Source organism: Varanus komodoensis, unplaced genomic scaffold (assembly GCF_004798865.1).
Source record: "Varanus komodoensis strain SLA01 unplaced genomic scaffold, ASM479886v1 scaffold17, whole genome shotgun sequence".
Lineage (NCBI taxonomy): Eukaryota > Metazoa > Chordata > Lepidosauria > Squamata > Varanidae > Varanus > Varanus komodoensis.
The window spans coordinates 10,687,136-10,707,320 of record NW_025335505.1 but is presented as its reverse complement, the minus strand read 5'-3'; the positions used below and the strand labels follow the sequence as shown (position 1 = coordinate 10,707,320).

The 20,185-nt window shown below is 40.5% G+C and overlaps 1 protein-coding gene across 1 annotated transcript in view; it reads right to left on the bottom strand.

Annotated features, from left to right (window-relative positions):
* Window positions 1-14,636: 14,636 nt before the first annotated feature.
* The window catches only part of MTCL1 (microtubule crosslinking factor 1), an 80,212-nt gene continuing 74,663 nt past the window's right edge, over window positions 14,637-20,185 (bottom strand). Inside the window, exon 14 of the mRNA XM_044426682.1 lies at window positions 14,637-14,675. Within this exon, the coding sequence (XP_044282617.1) occupies window positions 14,637-14,675 (39 nt within the window). The remainder of the gene's footprint in view (window positions 14,676-20,185) is intronic.

The following is a 20,185-nucleotide window of genomic DNA, read 5'->3' as shown; positions in this document are numbered from 1 at the left end:
CACCAACCTCAATCCAACAGTCTCCTGAACGTTTCCATTCAGTCTCCAATATACGTCCTCTTCATGACAGACAGATGCCTGACTGGGGTGGGGTTGGAGGCAGTTCTGTCTGCCAGAACCAGCACACACAGAGACACTGGTCCAAGATGGAATCCCACCTTTCCACCAACCTTCTAAAGTCGAGGGCTATCTACCTGACCTTCTGGCACTTCTCTCCACTCCTGGAAGATCAGAACATCCTGGTCAGACTGGAGAGCATCATGGCCAAAGACTCCCTTCAGGACATTCCAGATGGAGGGTGTGAACCCTTTTCTGCTGAGCCCAAAACCATCTCCATTCTAGCTGAAAGCCCATATGAAGCATTTTAACCTTCCAGGTTGACTAGTTCCACTCAGCTGATTTCCCTAGATATGGAAGAATTTTCAAGGCATTAAAACACCTTCTCAGTCTTTCCTCCTTCGCCTTCTTCATTTCGCCCCACAATGAAGGCTCCCTAGGTTCTTGCTACCAGGCCAAGAGAGCCAGGTTTTAGGATGACCCGGCCCTAGGGCTGTCTCTATGCCCTTTTTCACTTTGCTCTTCATTCCAGGGGTAACCCAAGCATTTATTTATTAAAAATGTTTTAATAAATAAATAAATAAAATAAAAATTGTGGTCCTAAGCTGGCCAACTCCAACTCAGTTGTCCTCCTGATTTGGCAGGACAGCCTCATTCAGTGCTCTGTCAAGCCCCGGAGTCCAGGTAACTTAAAGCCCTTTGCAGCCTCCCACTTTACCCTGTGTTCTCTGATCCTGTTAGCTGTGAAACTGGTTGATATTGTCAGCTCCGACAATATCTCAGCCAGGCAATGCATACGTGGAGGATCTTTTGCTCAAATCCTCTAGGGAGGAGAAAATAAGGAGACAATAAGAGGTGGTGCTGGCAAGCGTTCAATGAATCATTTGCCTCATTAATGTAACTGGAATGACGGAACATGACCAAGGGCACAATCTTCTGCTTTGTGTTGTAGGCCCTTCTTCAAGATCAACTTCCCCAACATGGCACCCTATGATGAAACAATCCAAAATGAAACAGGACAGAGCAGACTGCACTCTACTAAGGCATATTATATATATTAAATTTACATTTTTTCCAGTCTGTTCAAGTACTGCAGTTATTACTACCTGTCATTGTAAGATTAATTGTTTTTTGGTATCTAGATCAAGCACTGATTTACAACCTTCAGTTTTGAACATCATAATGATTAAAAATAACAATAATGCTTCTGCAAAATCTGTTGGAAACAATAAAATATAGAGTCCAGTTATCTAATTGGATGTTAGTGCTGTTTAATCCACACTACTGACATTTAGCATCATAGGTTGGGAGGTGTGGGCCCACCCTTATTTGTGATGGCACAGCAAAATATTTTTTATTTGGAATCTGATCTATTTCGAATCTGGTCTATTGCTCAGACTTTTTTTTTCTTTAAATCTAAATGTTACTGGCAAAACCAGATTCCATTATTTTAAACAATGTCCCTAAAACAACTACTTTTTCACTTCTGCACATGTGAAATACATAAAATTTGAAAGTATGATCCAAATCCCAACTTTATGTAGAGTGTATCTCTCCTCCAACCCTTACTTATGTGCTGCATAATTTTTCTCTTCCACTGGTTACAATGTTTTTGTGCTTCAGGAATGTGAGAATTCCTTAAAGTTTTCTTGCAACTTTGGAATGCAAGCCTATGTCACCAGGCTTGCCTTCTACATAGTCACCTGAGGGATATTTCTCATTCAACATCTGCCAAATTTCTGTGCATAATGCATTATTCTCTATTTAAATATGTCGTCTTAGTGGTAATTACAGTGCCTGTATTTCCTCATGCACCAAGAGGAGCAAGTTTTTCTTAGCATTCTGAGACTTCTCTATGAGAGAATCAACTTATTGGATGGCTGACCAAATGCACTACCATGTTAAAAATAGATGCCAAAGGCACCATCTTCTTTTTGAGCTGAGAGGTTCAGCTTTGGATGCATTTGGGGAGAGCCTTGGAGGTTCAGACCAAGGTTCATCCAGTCCAGAACTGTGTTCCCACAGTGGCAAAGTAGCTCCTCCCAGGACCCCTCAAGCAGGAGGGGTCAAACAGGCCCTCCTGCCTAAGTTCTCCAGCAACTGGTGTACACAGGTGTGCTCCCTCTGATACTGGAGGGAGCACGGAGCCATCAAGACCAGTAGCCACTGACAACCTTCTCCTTCATGAATTTGTCCCATTCCTTCTACCTTCTAAATTGGTAGCCACCACTGCTTCCTATGGCAGTGAGTCTCATAGGTTAACTATCAGCTGCATGAAGTACTTCCTGTCATCTGTCATGAATCTCCCACAAATCGGCTTCATGGGATGACTGCAGGTTCTAGTGTTGTGGGAGAGGGAGAAAAAAATACCTCTGTCCCCACTTTCTCTACACCTTGCATATTTTGAACACCTCTCCTTTCTTGCCTTCCCCTCACTAAAATAAACCATCCCAGCTGTTGTAAATTCCTCATAGGGGAACTGATCATTTTAGTCACTCTTTGCTGCAATTTTTCCAACTCTACAAAATGCTTTCTTAGGTGCGGGAACCAGAACTGTATGCATCTTTTTACATAGGGAGTTTTTAAGGGCAGTTTGATTTTCTGTGCTTTTCCTAATTATGCCTAAGATGGAGTTTGTATGCACACTGATATTTTGTAAATATTTTAACTATTTACTGTAATGACTGGAGACATGGAATGACTTCCTTTACAGTCATTCTGGAGACAAAATAAACGCAGGCAACATTTAAAATAGCTCTAGCAGGTTACCCAAGTTGTCATGGGCCACACACTTTCATCACTAGATGTTTTGCATCTTGCTTTCCATATTCACATCCCTCCCGTCAGTTTTATGGAACATGTGAATTTTAAAATAAAAGGCAAGCAACCTGTTCATACTACTCCATCATAGCAGTCCTGGACCTAGCTTAGTGGTGGACTTGTTTGATTTTATTATTTTGATTTTGCCTGTTTTATTTTTTTAGAATGATTGTTAGGGAAACCGCTAATCATTTACCTGCCACTGCTCTTTTCTCCAGACATTTCTGATGGAAGAAATGATTCTGCTAAATTATTTAGCTCAGTCCTAGAAAGGAGCTCTAATTATTTGCCACTTAAAAGATAAGCAATGTAAATGGTTGGCTGATTAATGCTGATGCGACATCCTTGAAAGCTCTAGTGGGTGTGAATAAATAATATGGGGTTTGGCTTCCTTGGTCTCTCAAGCTCAATAATTCAGGCAAGATGCCACAATATTTTTCTTTTACAGGCTAATAACTTTGGCCTGTGAGATGACAACATCTAGTAGGTTAGTTCATCACACAAATAAATTTGAACGCTGTGGCTCTTTATGTCACAACTTGCAGGGTTTTTCCGGTTCCACAGTGGCACATTCCCCAGCAATGGTGATCAGACAGAGAGCTGCTAGTTCTTTCTGTGTGCGGGTGGGTTCACTGCAGTCTTTCTCCACCACTCCCTCATCTATTTTTCAACAAGATGGTGTGGGTGAAATGCTTGCAAAGTGGATTAGCGCAAGACATGCATCTTTTCTCTTCCCCCGAACTGGAATATGTCTGTGTTTAAAAAAGAAAGACACTTGTAATTGAAACAAAACTAAAATTGCTTTATAATGGTTGTTTTGTTCAATTCACAAGCCTCTGTGAAATAAGGCTGGCTTATTTTTCTTTTAGAGATAAAGCAACAAGCTGTTTAAGCAGAGATTTAAAGTGCAGTGCATGTGAAAGTCATACATCACTGCATGTTTTGAAACATCACTGGGCACCTGTTAAGGAAGCAACATGAATGAGATCTGTGGGCCTTCCCCTCCAGACTGTGCTTTCTATCAAAAAGGATGCTACTTCACATGTAAAACTACTGCCCTAGAAATGTTTGTTATAGAAATGGCTCAGTCCCTCACAACCTTCACTGTTATTTCTTCCTTTCCATTTTTCTTTCCTTCCAGACATTAGAATCCTAATCCTAGGTGTTTTTAATTCTTTAAACTTGTACATTTTTATAATGCACTTGATGCTTTCAGATAGAGAGAGCTTCAGCTCTTGGGCAGTAAAGAAATTATTATTATTAATAATAAATTTGCATGGTACACGAGTTGCACACAGGTGAGCACCATTCCTTTACTACTGCATGTGACTTCTGGTGGCAGTGGACTGCACCAGAGCTTATATAAATATATCACAGTGAAGACAGTGAATACTTAGGCAACTAAAAAAGGTCAGCTTTTCTTTGTTTGTTTACTTAACACTTGTGCCATGATAAAAATGTTGCAGTTTCGCAGTGTAGTTCAAGAGAAAACGATGTCAACTAAATCCTCTCACTTTCAGGTTGCAACACAACCAAATGAGTAGATCTGCAAGGCACTGTATCCGTTTGGGGTTGCACACTGCCTTTCTTCATAGTTCTGGCCAAGTGGGTGAATCTATTGTCTGGGTGGCCATTCCTTGTTCTGCGCACTATGCAGCAAGAAAGCAGCTTTCTTCTACCACCAGCTAGGATTGTATTTGTAGCAATCCTAGTTTTCAGTTTACAGTCAGTCTGCTTTAGCTCTTTGAAGTTTTTGTGAATATGGCTTCGGTGTTCTGTAGTAACATTCCCAGATCCAAAGATTGAGAAGGAAGATGGAGAATGAAATGGAAGTTTCTGGCTTCACTCCCTCTGTACTAAAAGAGTTATTAGAATTTTCTGATGATTTCAGAAAATGATGATTTCATCATTTTCTGATGATTTCATGATCCTGAGAGTTTAACAAAATCAGTTGTGAATTTGCTACATTTTAATTAAAAAATTTGTCAAAATTTTACAAGAGTTTACTTTTTATAAGAGTTGACTTTTGTAAAATGTTGATAAAAGTAAAATGTTCATGTGATAAAAGTAACACTGTGTCTTTTTCATGCTCTGTGAAATGAGTCAAATGAGCAATTTTATATTTGGATCTTTAACTTTTCTCTTTCTACAAAAACTTTTTTGATCCAGTCATAGCAGGGTGTCATGCCTCTCAGTGAAAAGATGCAGGATTATCCTTATAGTGTGTGTTCCTTAGGTTTGCGTTGTTTAGAGACTACTTTTCCCATAGTCCTATAACCATTTCACTGTCAGAGCAGGGAGAAGAAGAGCTAATTGCTTTCGAAATAGACAATTCCAATGAGATTACATGAAACAACAACATATCCAGTTAATTCTGCCTTGCCTTCTGCAAACACACTAGTTAAGAAGCAGCAAATATCACATTTTCTTCACACTATGAAACTTGTGGGGGTCAAGATGCCTACACAAAGGATTTCAAGTTGGAGAAGTAGAAACATTGGTTATGAGCTGTGAAACATCGGTGTGAGAAAAAGGCTCATCTTATGAAACAGTAATCCAACACCATCTACCAGATTGTAGAATAAATCTCTCTGAGGCCCACAATAACGTAATGGAAGTTCCTCCCAATCTAGACCTTGTGCTGCCATGGCAAATCCACATGTGTGATGCACAGAGACCATGACAAAGGAGGAGGAAAGTAAAAAGATCCAAGCTACAGGGAACTTGCTGACATGTTCCTCAGCCTTTGCTTAGTCCTGTAGTTCATCCCCAGTGGTCGTCAGCCACAATTGTGGCTCTCAAGCTTTTAAAATTTTCAGACTCTTCTTGTTAGGAGCTACCAGAAAAAAAGCAGTTCTGAGCACACAGGGCTTCTTTCTGAAATGACACAGATAGGATTGCACTGAAAATACCTTGCACACTTCCCAGGCAGATTCATCTTAACACTGACAAATGTTTACTAAACCAGAAAAATAAAGCACTCACAGCAGTCAAACATGAAACCCTGTGCAGGTTTAAAGCTCTTGGCTGGCACATTGGATGTTGCCATTACTTGCCAGTTTGGCTTCAGGAAATGTAACATGGAATGAATGAATCAGTGAATGAATGAATGTGGGTTTCAGATCTTCTGCATGAATTGAACCCCCTCCCCTTTCTTGCATGGCTCCTTGTGTACAGTCTGCCTCTCGTTTTAGTAATTCCTGCAGTTACATAAAGGGTTTACTTGACAAACCATGGCAAGCTGCTTATCTGGACACACCTTCCTATCTGAGGACTAATCTGATTGCTTGGCTGAGTTCCCTGATTCTAAAGAGCAGACGTCACTTCTAGGCCATTAAGATGTTCTGCGTGCCTTGAGTGTGTGTGTTTTAAGAAACCTTAAATGTGAATATTCAAAAAACCCCTAGACTGCATTCCTTCTAATGTTTTTCCCTTTCTACCTTTCTAAAAGAAAACAAGGAATTGCTATTTCTATATTAATATTTTTACCTGCAGAAATTGGGGGTTGGGGGGGACCAGTATTCTGTCCAATGTTAGTACTAGAGTTCATTTGGAAGGGTGCGTTTCTTTTGATCTAGCTAGAATGGTTCTTTGGAAGTATGAATGATCATTGTAGCTGTAGCAACACTGCTATCGCCACAAGACTGCAGTAGCCCAGATGCTCATTGTGCCATTCTCTTCTGAAGGGGATTATAAAAATTAATTCAATTGACTTTTCTACTAGAATTCATAAGCCCGATTTTTTGAGACTTGCATCTGAAACAAGTTAGTAGGGAATTCTACCGAAATCTGCATTCTTCACTTTATCCAACCCTATAAGATCATTCAGTACATTTCAGTTCAGTAATCTGATATTGTATGTTCAGCTCAGTAACTTGAAATCATGTGCTACTTATTAGAAGCCTAATGCAGAACTTCTTTCTCTGGCATGCAAGCATCTTTAAAACAAATCAAAAGTATAACACTTCTTAAAATCTACAGGAAATGTGGGTGGAAAGATACAAACTTAAGCAAATGATCAAACACTATGCAGAGTAAAATTCAAAAGAAATCTGAAATCATAATTAATCATACTAGTGATCTGACAAAACTTTCCATACTTCATGTATTAACCTACTTTGGTACTTATCTATTTGCTCATATTCCTATCGTGCTAATTTGTACAGAGAACGTGCTAATTTGCCTGAAGCTTGGAATACAGCAGAAGGCTCAAGTTTGGAAATAACTAGTAATTATTAATGTAAATCTGGTAATAAATAACTCCAAAACACTTCAGAAATCTGTAAATACTGAGGAGTTTATTTTCACATCACATGGTCTCAAACAGACTCTTAAAACAAGACCAGTTACAGTTGAATATGCCCAGAGTTCTCAGTGCTTTCCCCAAAACCAGGGAAGTTTTCAATAAACACTGTACATAGTCAGTTAAACAGTTTGAACCATTATTTAAAAATCGTGTTTGTACAATCAATGCAAGAATACCAACATTAAAAGTACAGTACAGATAAATTCACAACATTGTAACAGTGAAAGAGATGGAGACACACTGAAGTGATCATGAGTATGGAAGCAGTATGTACATGCACTAAAGTGCTAGGAAACTAAAGACATGCAAATCCTTTGTGTGTATATTGTACAGCTCACTTCATTAAGACTGTCTGAGGCTCCCCGCTCCTTTCTAAACATTTCATATTCCCTGTAGTCCCCTCTAGTTTACTTAAGACATCTAAAGTCAACTAGTTCAATGGCTTTCTTCACTACTTAAATTTTACTGCTTCAGACATGCTAAAGCACCTTTATGAATTTCATTTTTCTTTTTCAAAATGATAATCCACTGTATAAGATTAACAAAAATTAGATTGCAAGTTCAAATCAAAAGACACAGAAAAATAGCCAACCAAACCAAAACCTTAACAGTGCAAATATAACAGAAGGCAGTCAGTAGTCAGAGAACAAGAGCGAGAGAGAGAGAACGCATTTCAATTTCCCTTGAAATGCAAAGTATGCTTTTTAAAACCTTACCTTTATTGGTATATCTTTTAGACCCTTTTAGATAATATACTGTGTAGAAAAGATGGAGGCAAAAATAGTTTTCTGAGTTATGAAAAAAATAAGTTATTACAGGCACATTAACTGTTTCATTCCAGAAACATCTGTTCCTCATGTTGTACACTAAGCAGCTGCATTCTAGAACATTCTTTGACTTCTGCAACTTGAGCTCTTCTCACTGACAGAAACTGGCTATGGTAATGGTGCTACTATGCAAAAGACAGTGAATTATTCTGTGATAATTCATGCGGACTTGCATCACTGGTTTGGGTTCCCCAACGGCAGTTCCTTGCTTCCATATTCCTCCCCAGCTGAGATGGTGAGGCAGTCGGGGGCTGAAGGGCCCATCGGGAAGGTGGGCGCCGATTTGCTGGTCTCTCTGGTCGGGAGAAGCAGGATTCTAGGGGTGGAGCTAGTGCGGAACATGGTAGTTCCTTTGTGGTGGAAAAAATGGGGAAAACACAGTTATTAATTAGTTTAGTATGCAATAAACATAAATATGTTGCACAGTGACAGAAACTGAATGCTAAAGCTAAACATATGTAATCTGGGGGAACGAATCAAGGCAGCAGCAAACTCATTTTTGTAGAAAGATCCTAAATCCTGGACACTGCCCATAAAAATGAAGGGAAACATGGAAGAATGAAGTGGGGAGTTTATATGGATTTGTGCATGTGACAAACATTCACTGACATTCTTTCACCAAAGAAGAAGAAGAAAAACAGACGGTAACTGAACAAAACAATGACATGAACCAGGCTTGAGTTGTATCGATGGGTCTAGAAGGTTGGCAATTTCAAGTACAATATAGGGAATGGAAACAGAAACCTCCCCCATTCACACTTTTCCATTCCAAACCAGTTTTGTTTCCTCTCTTAGTATTTTTTCTGGTTTTGGGAGGAAAGATGGCTAAAAATGGAAAAGAGGTTGATTGACTAGGCAAAATGCTTTCCATTCTACTTGCACAAACACATGAACTGCCTTATTCAGAATCATACTAGATTCTCTTGCTGTTCACATCTACTTTAGCCTGAAGTACTATATCTGCATGAAAAATCAGGAGAATTCTCCTCCTTGAATGTGTTCATATTTATGAACATTGGTATAAGAACAGCTAAAATGTATGATTAGATGCAGTTCTATTATGTGAAGTGTTATACAAATATTGCAAGGAATTATCAACAATACCAGATGTTGCATTTGGTTAAGCTGTTCAGAATATATTACCTTTAAAATTACAATAGAAAACTGAGTAGAATTTGTTTTTTCCTCATGGTATACTAGAATTTAAAAGTAGTTTGCACTGAAGAGCAACAAGATGCTACATCTCACAAAGTCATCATGTAGATTTAAACAGACCTGAACAGCCCACCTCTGTGCATGGACAAAACTGAATGGACAAAAACAAAAGAAGCAGCATGACATAGTGGTTTGAGCATGGGACTGGGACCAAAACTGTCCAGTTCTAGTTTCCACTTGACCAAGAACCTCAGTGGCTGACTTTGGGCCAGTCATGGACTCCCAGTCTAATCCTCCACACAGGGTTGTTGTGAGGATAAAATGGAGAATAGGAGGATCATGTAAGCCACCTTTGGTTCTTTGCAAGAAAAGCAATGATATAATATAAATGTAACAGACAAACAATTACTGAAGATGCTTCCAAATAAATGGCTCCAAGTGCTCCCAGTCAAAAGACATGGCATACAATTTCAACTCTTCATTCTTTCTGGATTTTTGTGGAAAGAAAAAAGAGATAGAAGCAGTGGGGAAACAGAGGGGAGCTGTACATAGAATACTAAATTCTCTGACCCCTGTAGTATTGATATATTAATTGAGATATACTATATATTATAATTATATACTATATATGTAAGACCGCCAGCATGGCGTGGTGGTCAGGAGTGCAGGACCGGGACTTGGGCAATCTGGCTTCTAGTCCCCACTCAGCCAAGGGGCCAATTGGGTGACTTTGGCCCATTCACAGACTCTCAGCCCAACCCACTTGACAGGATGGTTGTGGGAATAAACTTGAGAAAACAAGAAAATGATGTAAGCCCCTTTGAGTTATTTGGAAGGAAACAAGGCAGGGTGTAAATCTAAATAACTAAAATTCTATGAATGAAAGAGAGCAATTGCACAATAATGGGCTAACTTGTTAGGGACAGCCATGCAGTGAGAAGTCTAGGGATTCTAGGGGACCTTTGATATCCAGGTTCTAGTCCACTTGGCCATGAAGCTCCCTGGGTGAGACGTTGCACCAATCTCTCACTCTCAACTTCAACCACCTCACAGGGTTGTTGTTGTTGTGAGGTTAAAATGGACAGGACGAGTTCTGTATAACCCATACTGGCTTCCTCACAAGAGGAATAACAGTGGAATAGAAATGCAATGTCATAGAAATCTGCAAGTACCCCCAAACCGTTGTCTGTCGTGACTTCCAGGCTTGGCCTTTTACTTGAAGGGCAAAATTGAAATCCTCAGCCCACCTCCTGCCACTCTCTACTTGACTAGAGTTTATTTGGACTGGGCTTGCCAAAGCTCACTATGCTCTGCATAGACAGAGCAGTGCTGGGAGCAGAAAAATGGAGCTGCTATCAGCATCCGTCTGTTGAGGGCACTGCTTCTGTTTGCTTCATGACAATGCTGAGTTGGGTGCAGCCCAAATGAGACTTTAACTCATGTGTAATGAAGAGGAAATGCTGAAGACCGGAAAACTATCTGTCTGGGCTAATAGTTCGATATCAATTTGAACTGGCATAACAGGAAGTCCTGCTTGCCCTTGGGGAGGAGGCAGTCTCTAACTATAATGTTTCACACTGGCAAGTTATTTATATTTCACGCCTGACCATGACTGCTCATAATTATAGATATTCACACAGAAAGGCAGTACAGCACACAGCTTGTGCTCTAGCAGGGTGGTGTAAAGTTGCCAAAATCTGAGGACAGCATCCTCTAATGCTGTACCCTAAGAAAACCTGAAAACAAAAAGGTGCTAAGGTTGTCAACACACAAACGAGAAATGTACACAGGGAGGGTTTGATCAATATTTATTTTATTTTTATTTATGTATGTATTTATTGGATGTTTATCCTGCCCCACTAGCCATTAGGCTCCCTATACAGGTGAGAAAGTGCAAGCTGTATTAAAATCAGGTGAAAAGGTACACCAGCAGAATACAAAGCTGGGAGTTATATGCCACATAGGAAGAGTTATGGAGTGATAATAGTCACAGTCAAAAGCCAGGTGGAGTGATGCCATATGCATGCTGTAAGTATAGAGCAAACAAGGTGAAAGACCGAAAGAAACTGAAACTAGTATGGATACTGAGTTGTTCTGGTCAACAATCTTGACTTTATTTATTGAGAACTAAGTCCTACTGAATTCAGCACAATACTCTCAGGTAATTGCACATACGATAGCAGATGCAGCCAGTAACAGAGTGAGGCGGAGAGAGAGAGAGAGAGAGAGAGAGAGAGAGAGAGAGAGAGAGAGAGGATGACTAAATGATGCATGATGTGGAATGAAGAGAGAGGTTTCATTCTTGGTATTGTCTTCATCCTAAAGAGGCAGGGCCCAACATAACACTCTGTGGATAAGGTTGCTATAAAATGCAATAGTAAGAGTGTGCACATGTAATATGTGTTCTACATTTTCTAAAGACGAACATGTATTGAAAACTCAGGCCTCAAACAAGGACTAAATCTCTTGACTTCTATACCAATCAAGATAAGACATTGCCCTTTAAGATCATGTTAAATTGGTCTTTGCTGATTTTAGATCAGGAACACGGTCAATAAAATGGCAGGATGACTCCTATGATTATAAAAGCACACTTGTACAGGAAAATTTCTAAGAAACACCAAATAAATGGATGCTAACATGTGACGTGTCACTGTGTGGAAACTTAAGGAAAAGAAATTTGAGGCAGCTGCCATATGGAAAGATGGACTAATAGTGTTTTCCCAGACTTCAACAGAAAGGGGAGTTGATGCAGTTTTGGTTACCCTGGCTTATTCTTGCTAGATTTAATGAGGGTAATCCTAATAGCTTATATTTATTTAATTTTGCAGTGATCTTTCTCCTATTTAACCAACATTCTATTCCAGTTTTTACATAAAAGCAGAATTAGTCCCACATTCTTTCTGCACTCTCAATTATATTGTGCTTTCAATTAGATTATAATTTTATTCAGGGTCTAATATTCACCCTTTATTCTGGGTGATAACTTTTTGATGCACATGATCAGCTCTCAAACTGCTGCTTATGGTATCTTTTCCAGCAGATACCATAAACTGGATGCTGCAATTCACTGAGGTCTGCAGGTATGCACAGCATTGCAAGATGTAGCAGGCATGCAATTCCTCACAGCACAGTTTACGTTGTCCTTTAATGCACAGATAAGCTCATGTTTTGCAGAAGGCTGGAAGGGAAAACAATATGCATAGCCTCAGCTAGTAGGTGGCATATAAGCAACAACAACATGTGTTTCCTGGGGGAAATTATGCATGAAGCAGGGGGAAGGATACGGATGGGAACACACATCAGGGAGACACTGTTGGCTGTGGCTCTTTGGTGTGTTTCCTGCCTATATTACACTTTAAAATGTTAAATGAGAATCACATATGTGCAGCAAGTGTATCTTCTATATGCAACTTGAACTGCACATGGATCCACCATTATTCTTCCACCACATATCATGTCTGTTGGGTGTCAAAATATTTATTTTACTTAAAGACTAAATTTCTCACAAACAGGTGGAATGGGGAGAAAGTACTATGCTTTACAAGGAGATAAATCATTCTTTTTGGAAGAAAAAAACAAAAAATTATTTCCTATTGTATGGAATCATTTTAGATGGATTAAAACTGAATTGCTTTTTTCTTCATCTAAACAATATGAACAACACAAGATACAGAATTTTCATCTGTTTCTTCTACACCAGGGGCCTAAAACACTGAGGGGGTTGCCTGAATCATGACAAGACAATCAAATGCTTCTTTGTACATAAACAAAACAGGGTTTTGTTGTAGTTTTGCCTCCCACGTGGAGAGCCCAGTTGCTCATGCTTACATTGCATTTGACAGACATACCAGCCGGTGCTGCACACTGACTCAGTAGTTCCTCTTGTTCTGCATACTTCAGGCATGCTATATATCTGCTTTTTGATTTTAAAGTGCTGTATTTTAGGCTGCAGTCTTCACTAGGCTCACTAGGGCATAAGTCTTGTTCCACTCCCTAAGAATTAACTGTAAGTAAACATGCTTAGAACTGTAAGGCCCTTTAAAAAATTATTTATGTTTGGTAATTAGGTTGAATTGCTTTTATAATATGAAAAAATCCCTCTGTCCTCTGGGCTGGGATGCTCCTGGCATCATTGCTCCCACCCAATCTGTGCTGTGCAGAGCTGGATTTTGCTACAAATACATAGAATTGCTTTTCTCTGTGACTGATCCTACAGCGAGACGAACATTTGGCTATGATGTGCACTTCCCCAGCAGTGCATATTGTGCATATTCAGACAATGACATAACAATTTCATTCTGTTGTGCTTTCTTATGTCCCTTGCTGGTTTTCCATTTGCAATGAAAATAGCGAAGCAGCATGCAGTGAAAACTTTTGCAGCAACTCAGCAGCCATCTGGTTACCTGAAGGAGCGCTTACGTCCATATATGCCCAGCCGCCCCTTGAGATCAGCGGGAGAGGCCCTTCTCCGGGAACCCTCCAGGAAGGAAATTAGGAGGGTGGCTACTCGGAGGAGGGCTTTCTCTGCGGTGGCGCCCAACTTATGGAACACGCTCCCCAGAGAGGTCCGCCTGGCGCCGTCGTTATTTGCTTTTTGGCGCCAGGCGAAAACCTTTTTATTTAAGCGGTATTTTAACTGTTAGTATTAACTGATTTTATCTGGCCAGGGCGGCTTATTTTATATTGTATTTTTTGGATTTTTAATGTTTATATTAATTTATTGTTGTAAGCCGCCCCGAGGCTTCGGCGAATGGGGCGGCATAAAAATGTTTTAATAAATAAAATAAAAAATAAATCTCATAAACAACATGAAATTTGGAATGCATCCTTAGCCCTGTAAAAACTGAGCATATAGAAATACTGATTTCTGCCATTTTTCTTTTAGTCTCTTGACCTCAAGAGCTTTTTCTGACCTGAACCTGTGATTAAGCTTAAGTTGCTACAACAATAAATTGTGCTGCTACAGTGAAAGCATAATCTTAATGCGAACAGGTGAACAAGGGTAGCTAATTCTGTCCTGCTGATATGGAAACTGAAAAATATATTAGTGGGTACAAGAAATTATGGGAAATGTAGAATGACAAAAGAGTGAAAGAAAAAAGCATTTTAAAATTGCATTACAGCCGTTGTTGGCAGAGTTCTAAACTTAGCAATATTCCCTCAAACCAGTTTGAAGCCGCTGAGTTCTGTGTGATGAAGCAAGTTGAAGAACAAACATGTTGGCTGAAATGATTTGAGAGTGACCATAGAAATCATATTCTGTGGGAAATAAATTCATAACAGCTATATAGGACACAGATACTTCCAGGTATATTTAGAATCCATTGTCAGTTCACGCCAATTACAAGGATGCTGCCATTTCTTCAGTTCAAACTTCTTGACCAAGTAAAAGTTTCTTTGTTTGTTTTTAAAGTAAAGGTTTCTGGAAACAAAGGTAAAAAAGACTTACAGCAGTGAGGCAGGCAGGGTTAGAGTCCCCAGGGGGCAGTTAGTAAGACAGTTTGGTTCTGGACACAGACAGACAAAGGGAAAAAAAGAAAGGAAGTAGTTGGAAAGAATATTTAAACCAGAGATTGGTAATCAGCTTCAAAGAGCTCTCCAGATTTCATTTACTACCATTTATTGTATTCAGCCTTTATTAGAGAATGAGGCAATACACTGCTAATATCATAATGAGAAAATTTAGTACAGTTTTATATGAGGGCAATGCCTTAAGAATATATTTAATTGAGAAGAATGAATGCCATCCATTCCAAATCTATAGTAAAGCTGGAATAACTGTGTTCAGGTGAGCAATTTATATTAATATATTTTAAAGACCAGGAATGGTATTAGAATAGAAAAGCGTGAGTGGTAAATAGCAACTTGTAGATGTAAATTTTCTAGTTTAGCTTTCCCTCTTGGGAAGATAAAGCAAAGAAGGCATCCTAATGCCAGCTGTTCCGGTATTCCTGCGGACACTGGAAGCAGTGGCGAGCAGCGTCAGTTTCAGGTTCTTGGGTCAGACGCCTTCAGTGGTTCCCTTCCCTCAGTGAGCCGACCTTTTCCCTCCACTGTCACTCACCAACCACTTTTGCTCCTTATCCTTTTTGTCATCATTGCCACTACTTGCTTGCTTGACAGGAAGGCAGCCAATGAGGAAGTAGGCAGGTGGTATCTACAGCTCCTCCTTCTCAATGCTACTGCGGAATGGGTCAGGGCAATGCAGTTTGCCATGGCGAAGGGGAGGAGCAAGTTCACGGGGCCTGGCCCATGGGAAACTGGCTACCATTGAAGCCAGCCCTGATGGAGAATACAATCTGCAGCCAGAACTATTTTACAAGGAACAGAGTATGAAGATGAGAGTCCCAGAGGAGCCAGGGTTCTTGACAAAGAAGGTGGCTTGCTGGACTTCTTTCAGCAGAGCGTCTGTTTCTCAGCCTTTTGGAAAAATATTGTGATTGCTGAGTTATGTAAAATTCAGCTCAAGAGTAGAGGATGGTTGCTTTTCCTGTCTGACCAGACAGAGGGGATTTAGTGTTTGTGACATTCTACTCAGAGATAAATTTAGTAAAATAACAGATCTGACATTCTTCAAATTGCAGCTTGTGGAATGGTCGTTGTTATATATTTAATGCAGATCTACATAATGCAAATATACAAGCGTATACGCACAAGAAGTTAACATTTTAGCAATCTCACATGAGGCATTTTAACTGGATCACTTGAAGAAAACAATAGTAAGAAGCATGAATGATACAGCAAAAAGCTTATGGCTGGCATTCTGCACAGGTATCCAGCATTAGTAAGGCGTGATGCCAGGAGAGCAGGAACAGAACCTTCCTTTAGTATGATGCGACTGCTGACCAGGAAGAGGTAAGTGAAGGAATTCCCACTGCCAGAGTCAAGAAGGCGGCATGACCGACATGCTTCCCTTTGCACAGCATGCCCTTTCGGGTGCAGCACAGCCACCAAATTCAAGCAAAAATGTTGAACAAAGTAATCTGAATGGAAGCCATAGCAAAGCCACTTCCTCAGCGTATTTGCTATAAAGGATCATTCCATAAACCATTATCATGTACCCCATTTTACAGGTTCCCCCTTTTCAAAGTTTATTGTCCCTCTTAGAAGTGCACACATTTGTGAAGCATTGTGCTCCTAGGGCTTGGTATTTGGTACCTACTGAACTCAATGGGGCTTAGTTTTGAGAAGACACGTGTGGGTTTGCACTGCGAGTTCTATGTCATTTCAGTTAATGCAATTCCTGCAACCAGGCAATTTTCTCTTTAAGTCAAACAGCCTTAAAAATAAGGCTGAAAGAGTGTCTTGCTCAAGGCAGCCCAGAGTAATTTTGGACCTCCAGAGAACTTCCAACAGGTATCCAAGCCTGTGACCCGATACAAACTGTACATGCCTGGGAGTAATGCACACTGAACTCAGTGGGTCTTCCTTCTGAGCAGATATGCATTTCATATCAGCTGTAAGTCAGCTGATGTGAAGTGGCTGCCAACTCAAAAAGATCTACTTATAAAGATGATATAAGAATTCCTATGAGTACTTTCAGATAGAGGGGTCCTTGTGTAAAAGGCATTGTGCGGCTAATCTGCCTTTTATATTCCTTAATAGATTTTTTTCCTGGTAAGAAAAAAAAGACAGAAGTTGTGGGAACACACAGGAGGGATATAAATGGATGACAGTACTGTCTGGATCGCCCATTAAATTCTGCTAATGCTGCAGTGTGACTGCATAGTAAAACCCACATGTGCAAGCATCTCATATTAATTACATGACTGTCAGTGCTTATTTTCCTTATTTATGACAATTCGGAGCATGCTCGGGTAAGCTGTTTGCTATTATAAGACTGCTTCTGAACAGAATCCTAACTTTGTATTAAAGGCGTTAAATCTGTATTTTTAAAAAGTTACCCATTTTGAAACTTACTGTCACTACAAGAACAGTGAACTAATTTTAAATGGAAGTTATAACAAGGATCCATTTAAAGAATTACAGTAACACTGCCTATCTCAAAAGCAAGAATGTAAATTTTTTACCCTTCCTCAGACGTAATGTGAATTAACATGAAATGCTTCCTAGTGAGTTCAAGACTAAACTTTAATTTGAATCTGGTTTGAAGCCTACTCCCATCCACAGCACCAATAGAGCTATTGGCAGGTGAATCCAAACTAAACCAACTTTACACACACAACACTGGATGAATAATTTGCAAACAGGGGAAACATTGTACAACCACATACACTGCCATGGGAAAAAAATCACATGCCCCTCATGCCTCTAAGCTTTCAACCAGGTACAACCTTTGCACATCTGATGTTGGATTTGTATTTTTCAAGAAAATATTAAATATAGAGCTGCCCCAAAAAGCAATTCAGTAATGGAGTAAAGGTTTCCAAGATATTGTAGAAAATAAATAGCACTAGAATGCATTATGTACCAGGTGTTCTTCCCTAAGCCATTTCATTTTTTAAGGCCAAAGAAGCCCTGCTGATACTTCCCTCCATTCAGGATGTGAATTTTACAAGCAATGGGTCTAGGAGATACCCATGCATTTAAATGAATATACTCCTTAGCACTCCTGACAACATGAGTTTGCCTGTGAAATTCAAACTGCTAGCACATTGATCGTCAAATGCAGTACAGTGTCACTGCTTTCTCCTTTTGATCTCCACACCTTTTAATGGCCTAGAATCTGCTCTGACTACTGCACCTTAGCATGCCAGGAAGAACACTCCTCTAAGTATTCTTCTTGAACTTGCTTATTTTAAGGGTGCTTCCAGATGGATATCTCCAGGTGCGACTGGTCAAAAGACTTTGTGCAGCCATTCTGTCTTTCCCTCCTTAACAGATCGATTGTGGCCAGAAAAAAGGTGGAAGGAACTGTCAGCAAGCACCGGTGGGGAAGTCCCATATGGAAGATAAGGACAACTGGGTCCTCAGTAAAATTCTGCAAATCAGGCAGGGCAACTGCTCAATATAACCCTGTCTAGAAACACCCTTTAAAAAACCATTTTCTAATTCATCAAATAAATTGACTATCTCATGTTACTTTGTGAAATCATCAGGATGGCGGCCAGTGACAAGCGGGGTCCCCCAGGGCTCTGATCCTGTTTAATCTTTTCATAAATGACATGGAAGAAGGGGTGAACAGTCTGCTGATCAAATTCGCAAACAACACTAAAACTGGGGCAGTGGCCACAACTGAGGAGCAGGTACTCCGGATCCAAAAGGATCTGGACAGACTATGGAAGTGGGCAGGAGACAACAGGATGGTGTTCAACATGGATAAGTGCAAGGTCTTGCACTTGGGGCATAGGAATAGGTGTCATAAGTACAGGTTAGGGGACAAGTGGCTGGAGAGCAGCACTTGTGAAAGGGACCTCGGGGTGCTGGTTGACTGCAGGCTAAACATGAGTCAGCAGTGTGATGTGGAGGTCAACAGGGTGAACGCCACCCTTGGTTGCATAGCCAGAAGTGTGGCTTCTAGATCGAGAGAGGTATTACCATCACTCTATACGACTCTGGTGCATCCACAACTGGAGTATTGTGCTCAGTTTTGGGCCCCTCATACAGTAAGGATATTGCCAGGTTAGAGTCAGTGCAGCATAGGGCCACAAGGTTGGTGGCTGGTTTGCAGGGGATGCTGTATGAGGTGAGACTGAGGGAAATGGGTCTCTTCAGCCTGGAGAAGAGGAGACTCAGAAGGGATATGTGGCGACATACAGGTATGTGAGAGGATGTCACATGGAGATGGGTAGAGACCTGTTCTCCCCTGCAGAGGAAGGCAGGACAAGCTCCAACAGAGCAAAGCTCGGGGAACCAAGGTTCCATTTAGATGCCAGGAAGCACTTCCTGACAGTTAGGACCCCGAGGGTATGGAATGGCCTTCCACGAGAGGTGGGTGAGGCCCCATCGGTGAGGCTGTTCAAAGATAGGCTGGCCATGTGCATGGTGGGCATGTCATGAGTGGAGCCGGCTGGAGCCGGAGGTCAGACTAGATGGCCCGGGAGACCCCTTCTGACTTACTCTGTTTCTATGTTTCTATGAAACACTTGGCATGTTCAAAGAGAAGCATGAGTTATTTATTTCCCCACGCACTCTCAAACCTCAGTTGGTGAGAAATGTCCTTATTCTGTGTAGGGTTCATCTTTGTGGGAAGTGGAAGCACAAATCAGTTGCATTTCCTCTCTCCAAAATCCTCTAAATAAGTCTTCCCCAGCCTGGTGCCACCTGGATCTCCTGGGCATCAATTCTCATTAACCCCAGCCAGCATGGTCAATGATCAGGAAATCCTGGCAGTGGTATTCCAAAACATCTGGAAGGTACCAGGTTGCTTTACATTATTCAAAGCAGTGCTTTCTTGTTACCGTGTACACTTAGCACAGCCCAGTCTGAATGCAGCACTATAACCCTTTAACAAGTGCCAACCAATCAAAGAATACAGACCTCTTTTCAGCTGTGGTACATTTCTGCAATTCCACACTCAGTTCTCTTTAAACTGTGTAAGAGCAGCCTTCCCCAGCCGGGTGCCCTTAACATGTTTTGGACTGCAATCTCCAGCATTCATGACCACTACCCATGCTGACTGGGGTTTTGGGAGTTGTAGTCCAAAATAACTGGAGGATCCTAAACTGGGTGAGGCAGCTACTTCTTGCAGACAGTAGGACTGGACTGGAGGCTGAAAGTTGGTTGGTTTGTAAGAAATTTTGCACAGATGATGCTTAAGTGTCTAGGCCGGGTAGCAGTTCTATTTTGTATAATTACGTTTATCTCAAGCATACTAAGCACATAGTAAGTTCTACTGACTCAGCGAGGCTAACTTCTGAGAAAATGTGTTATAGGCTGCACTAAGAGATGCTAAAAATTAAAATCATAGAATCCTATTTAAAGATAACCATATATAACTGAAGCAGATTTCACTCACTTTAATCCACCATCATCATACATTAATTTTAGGACTCTAGTGTATCCCTTTATTGTTTATTTCATATAAAAATGCAAAGATTGTGTAAGTGGGTGGGGA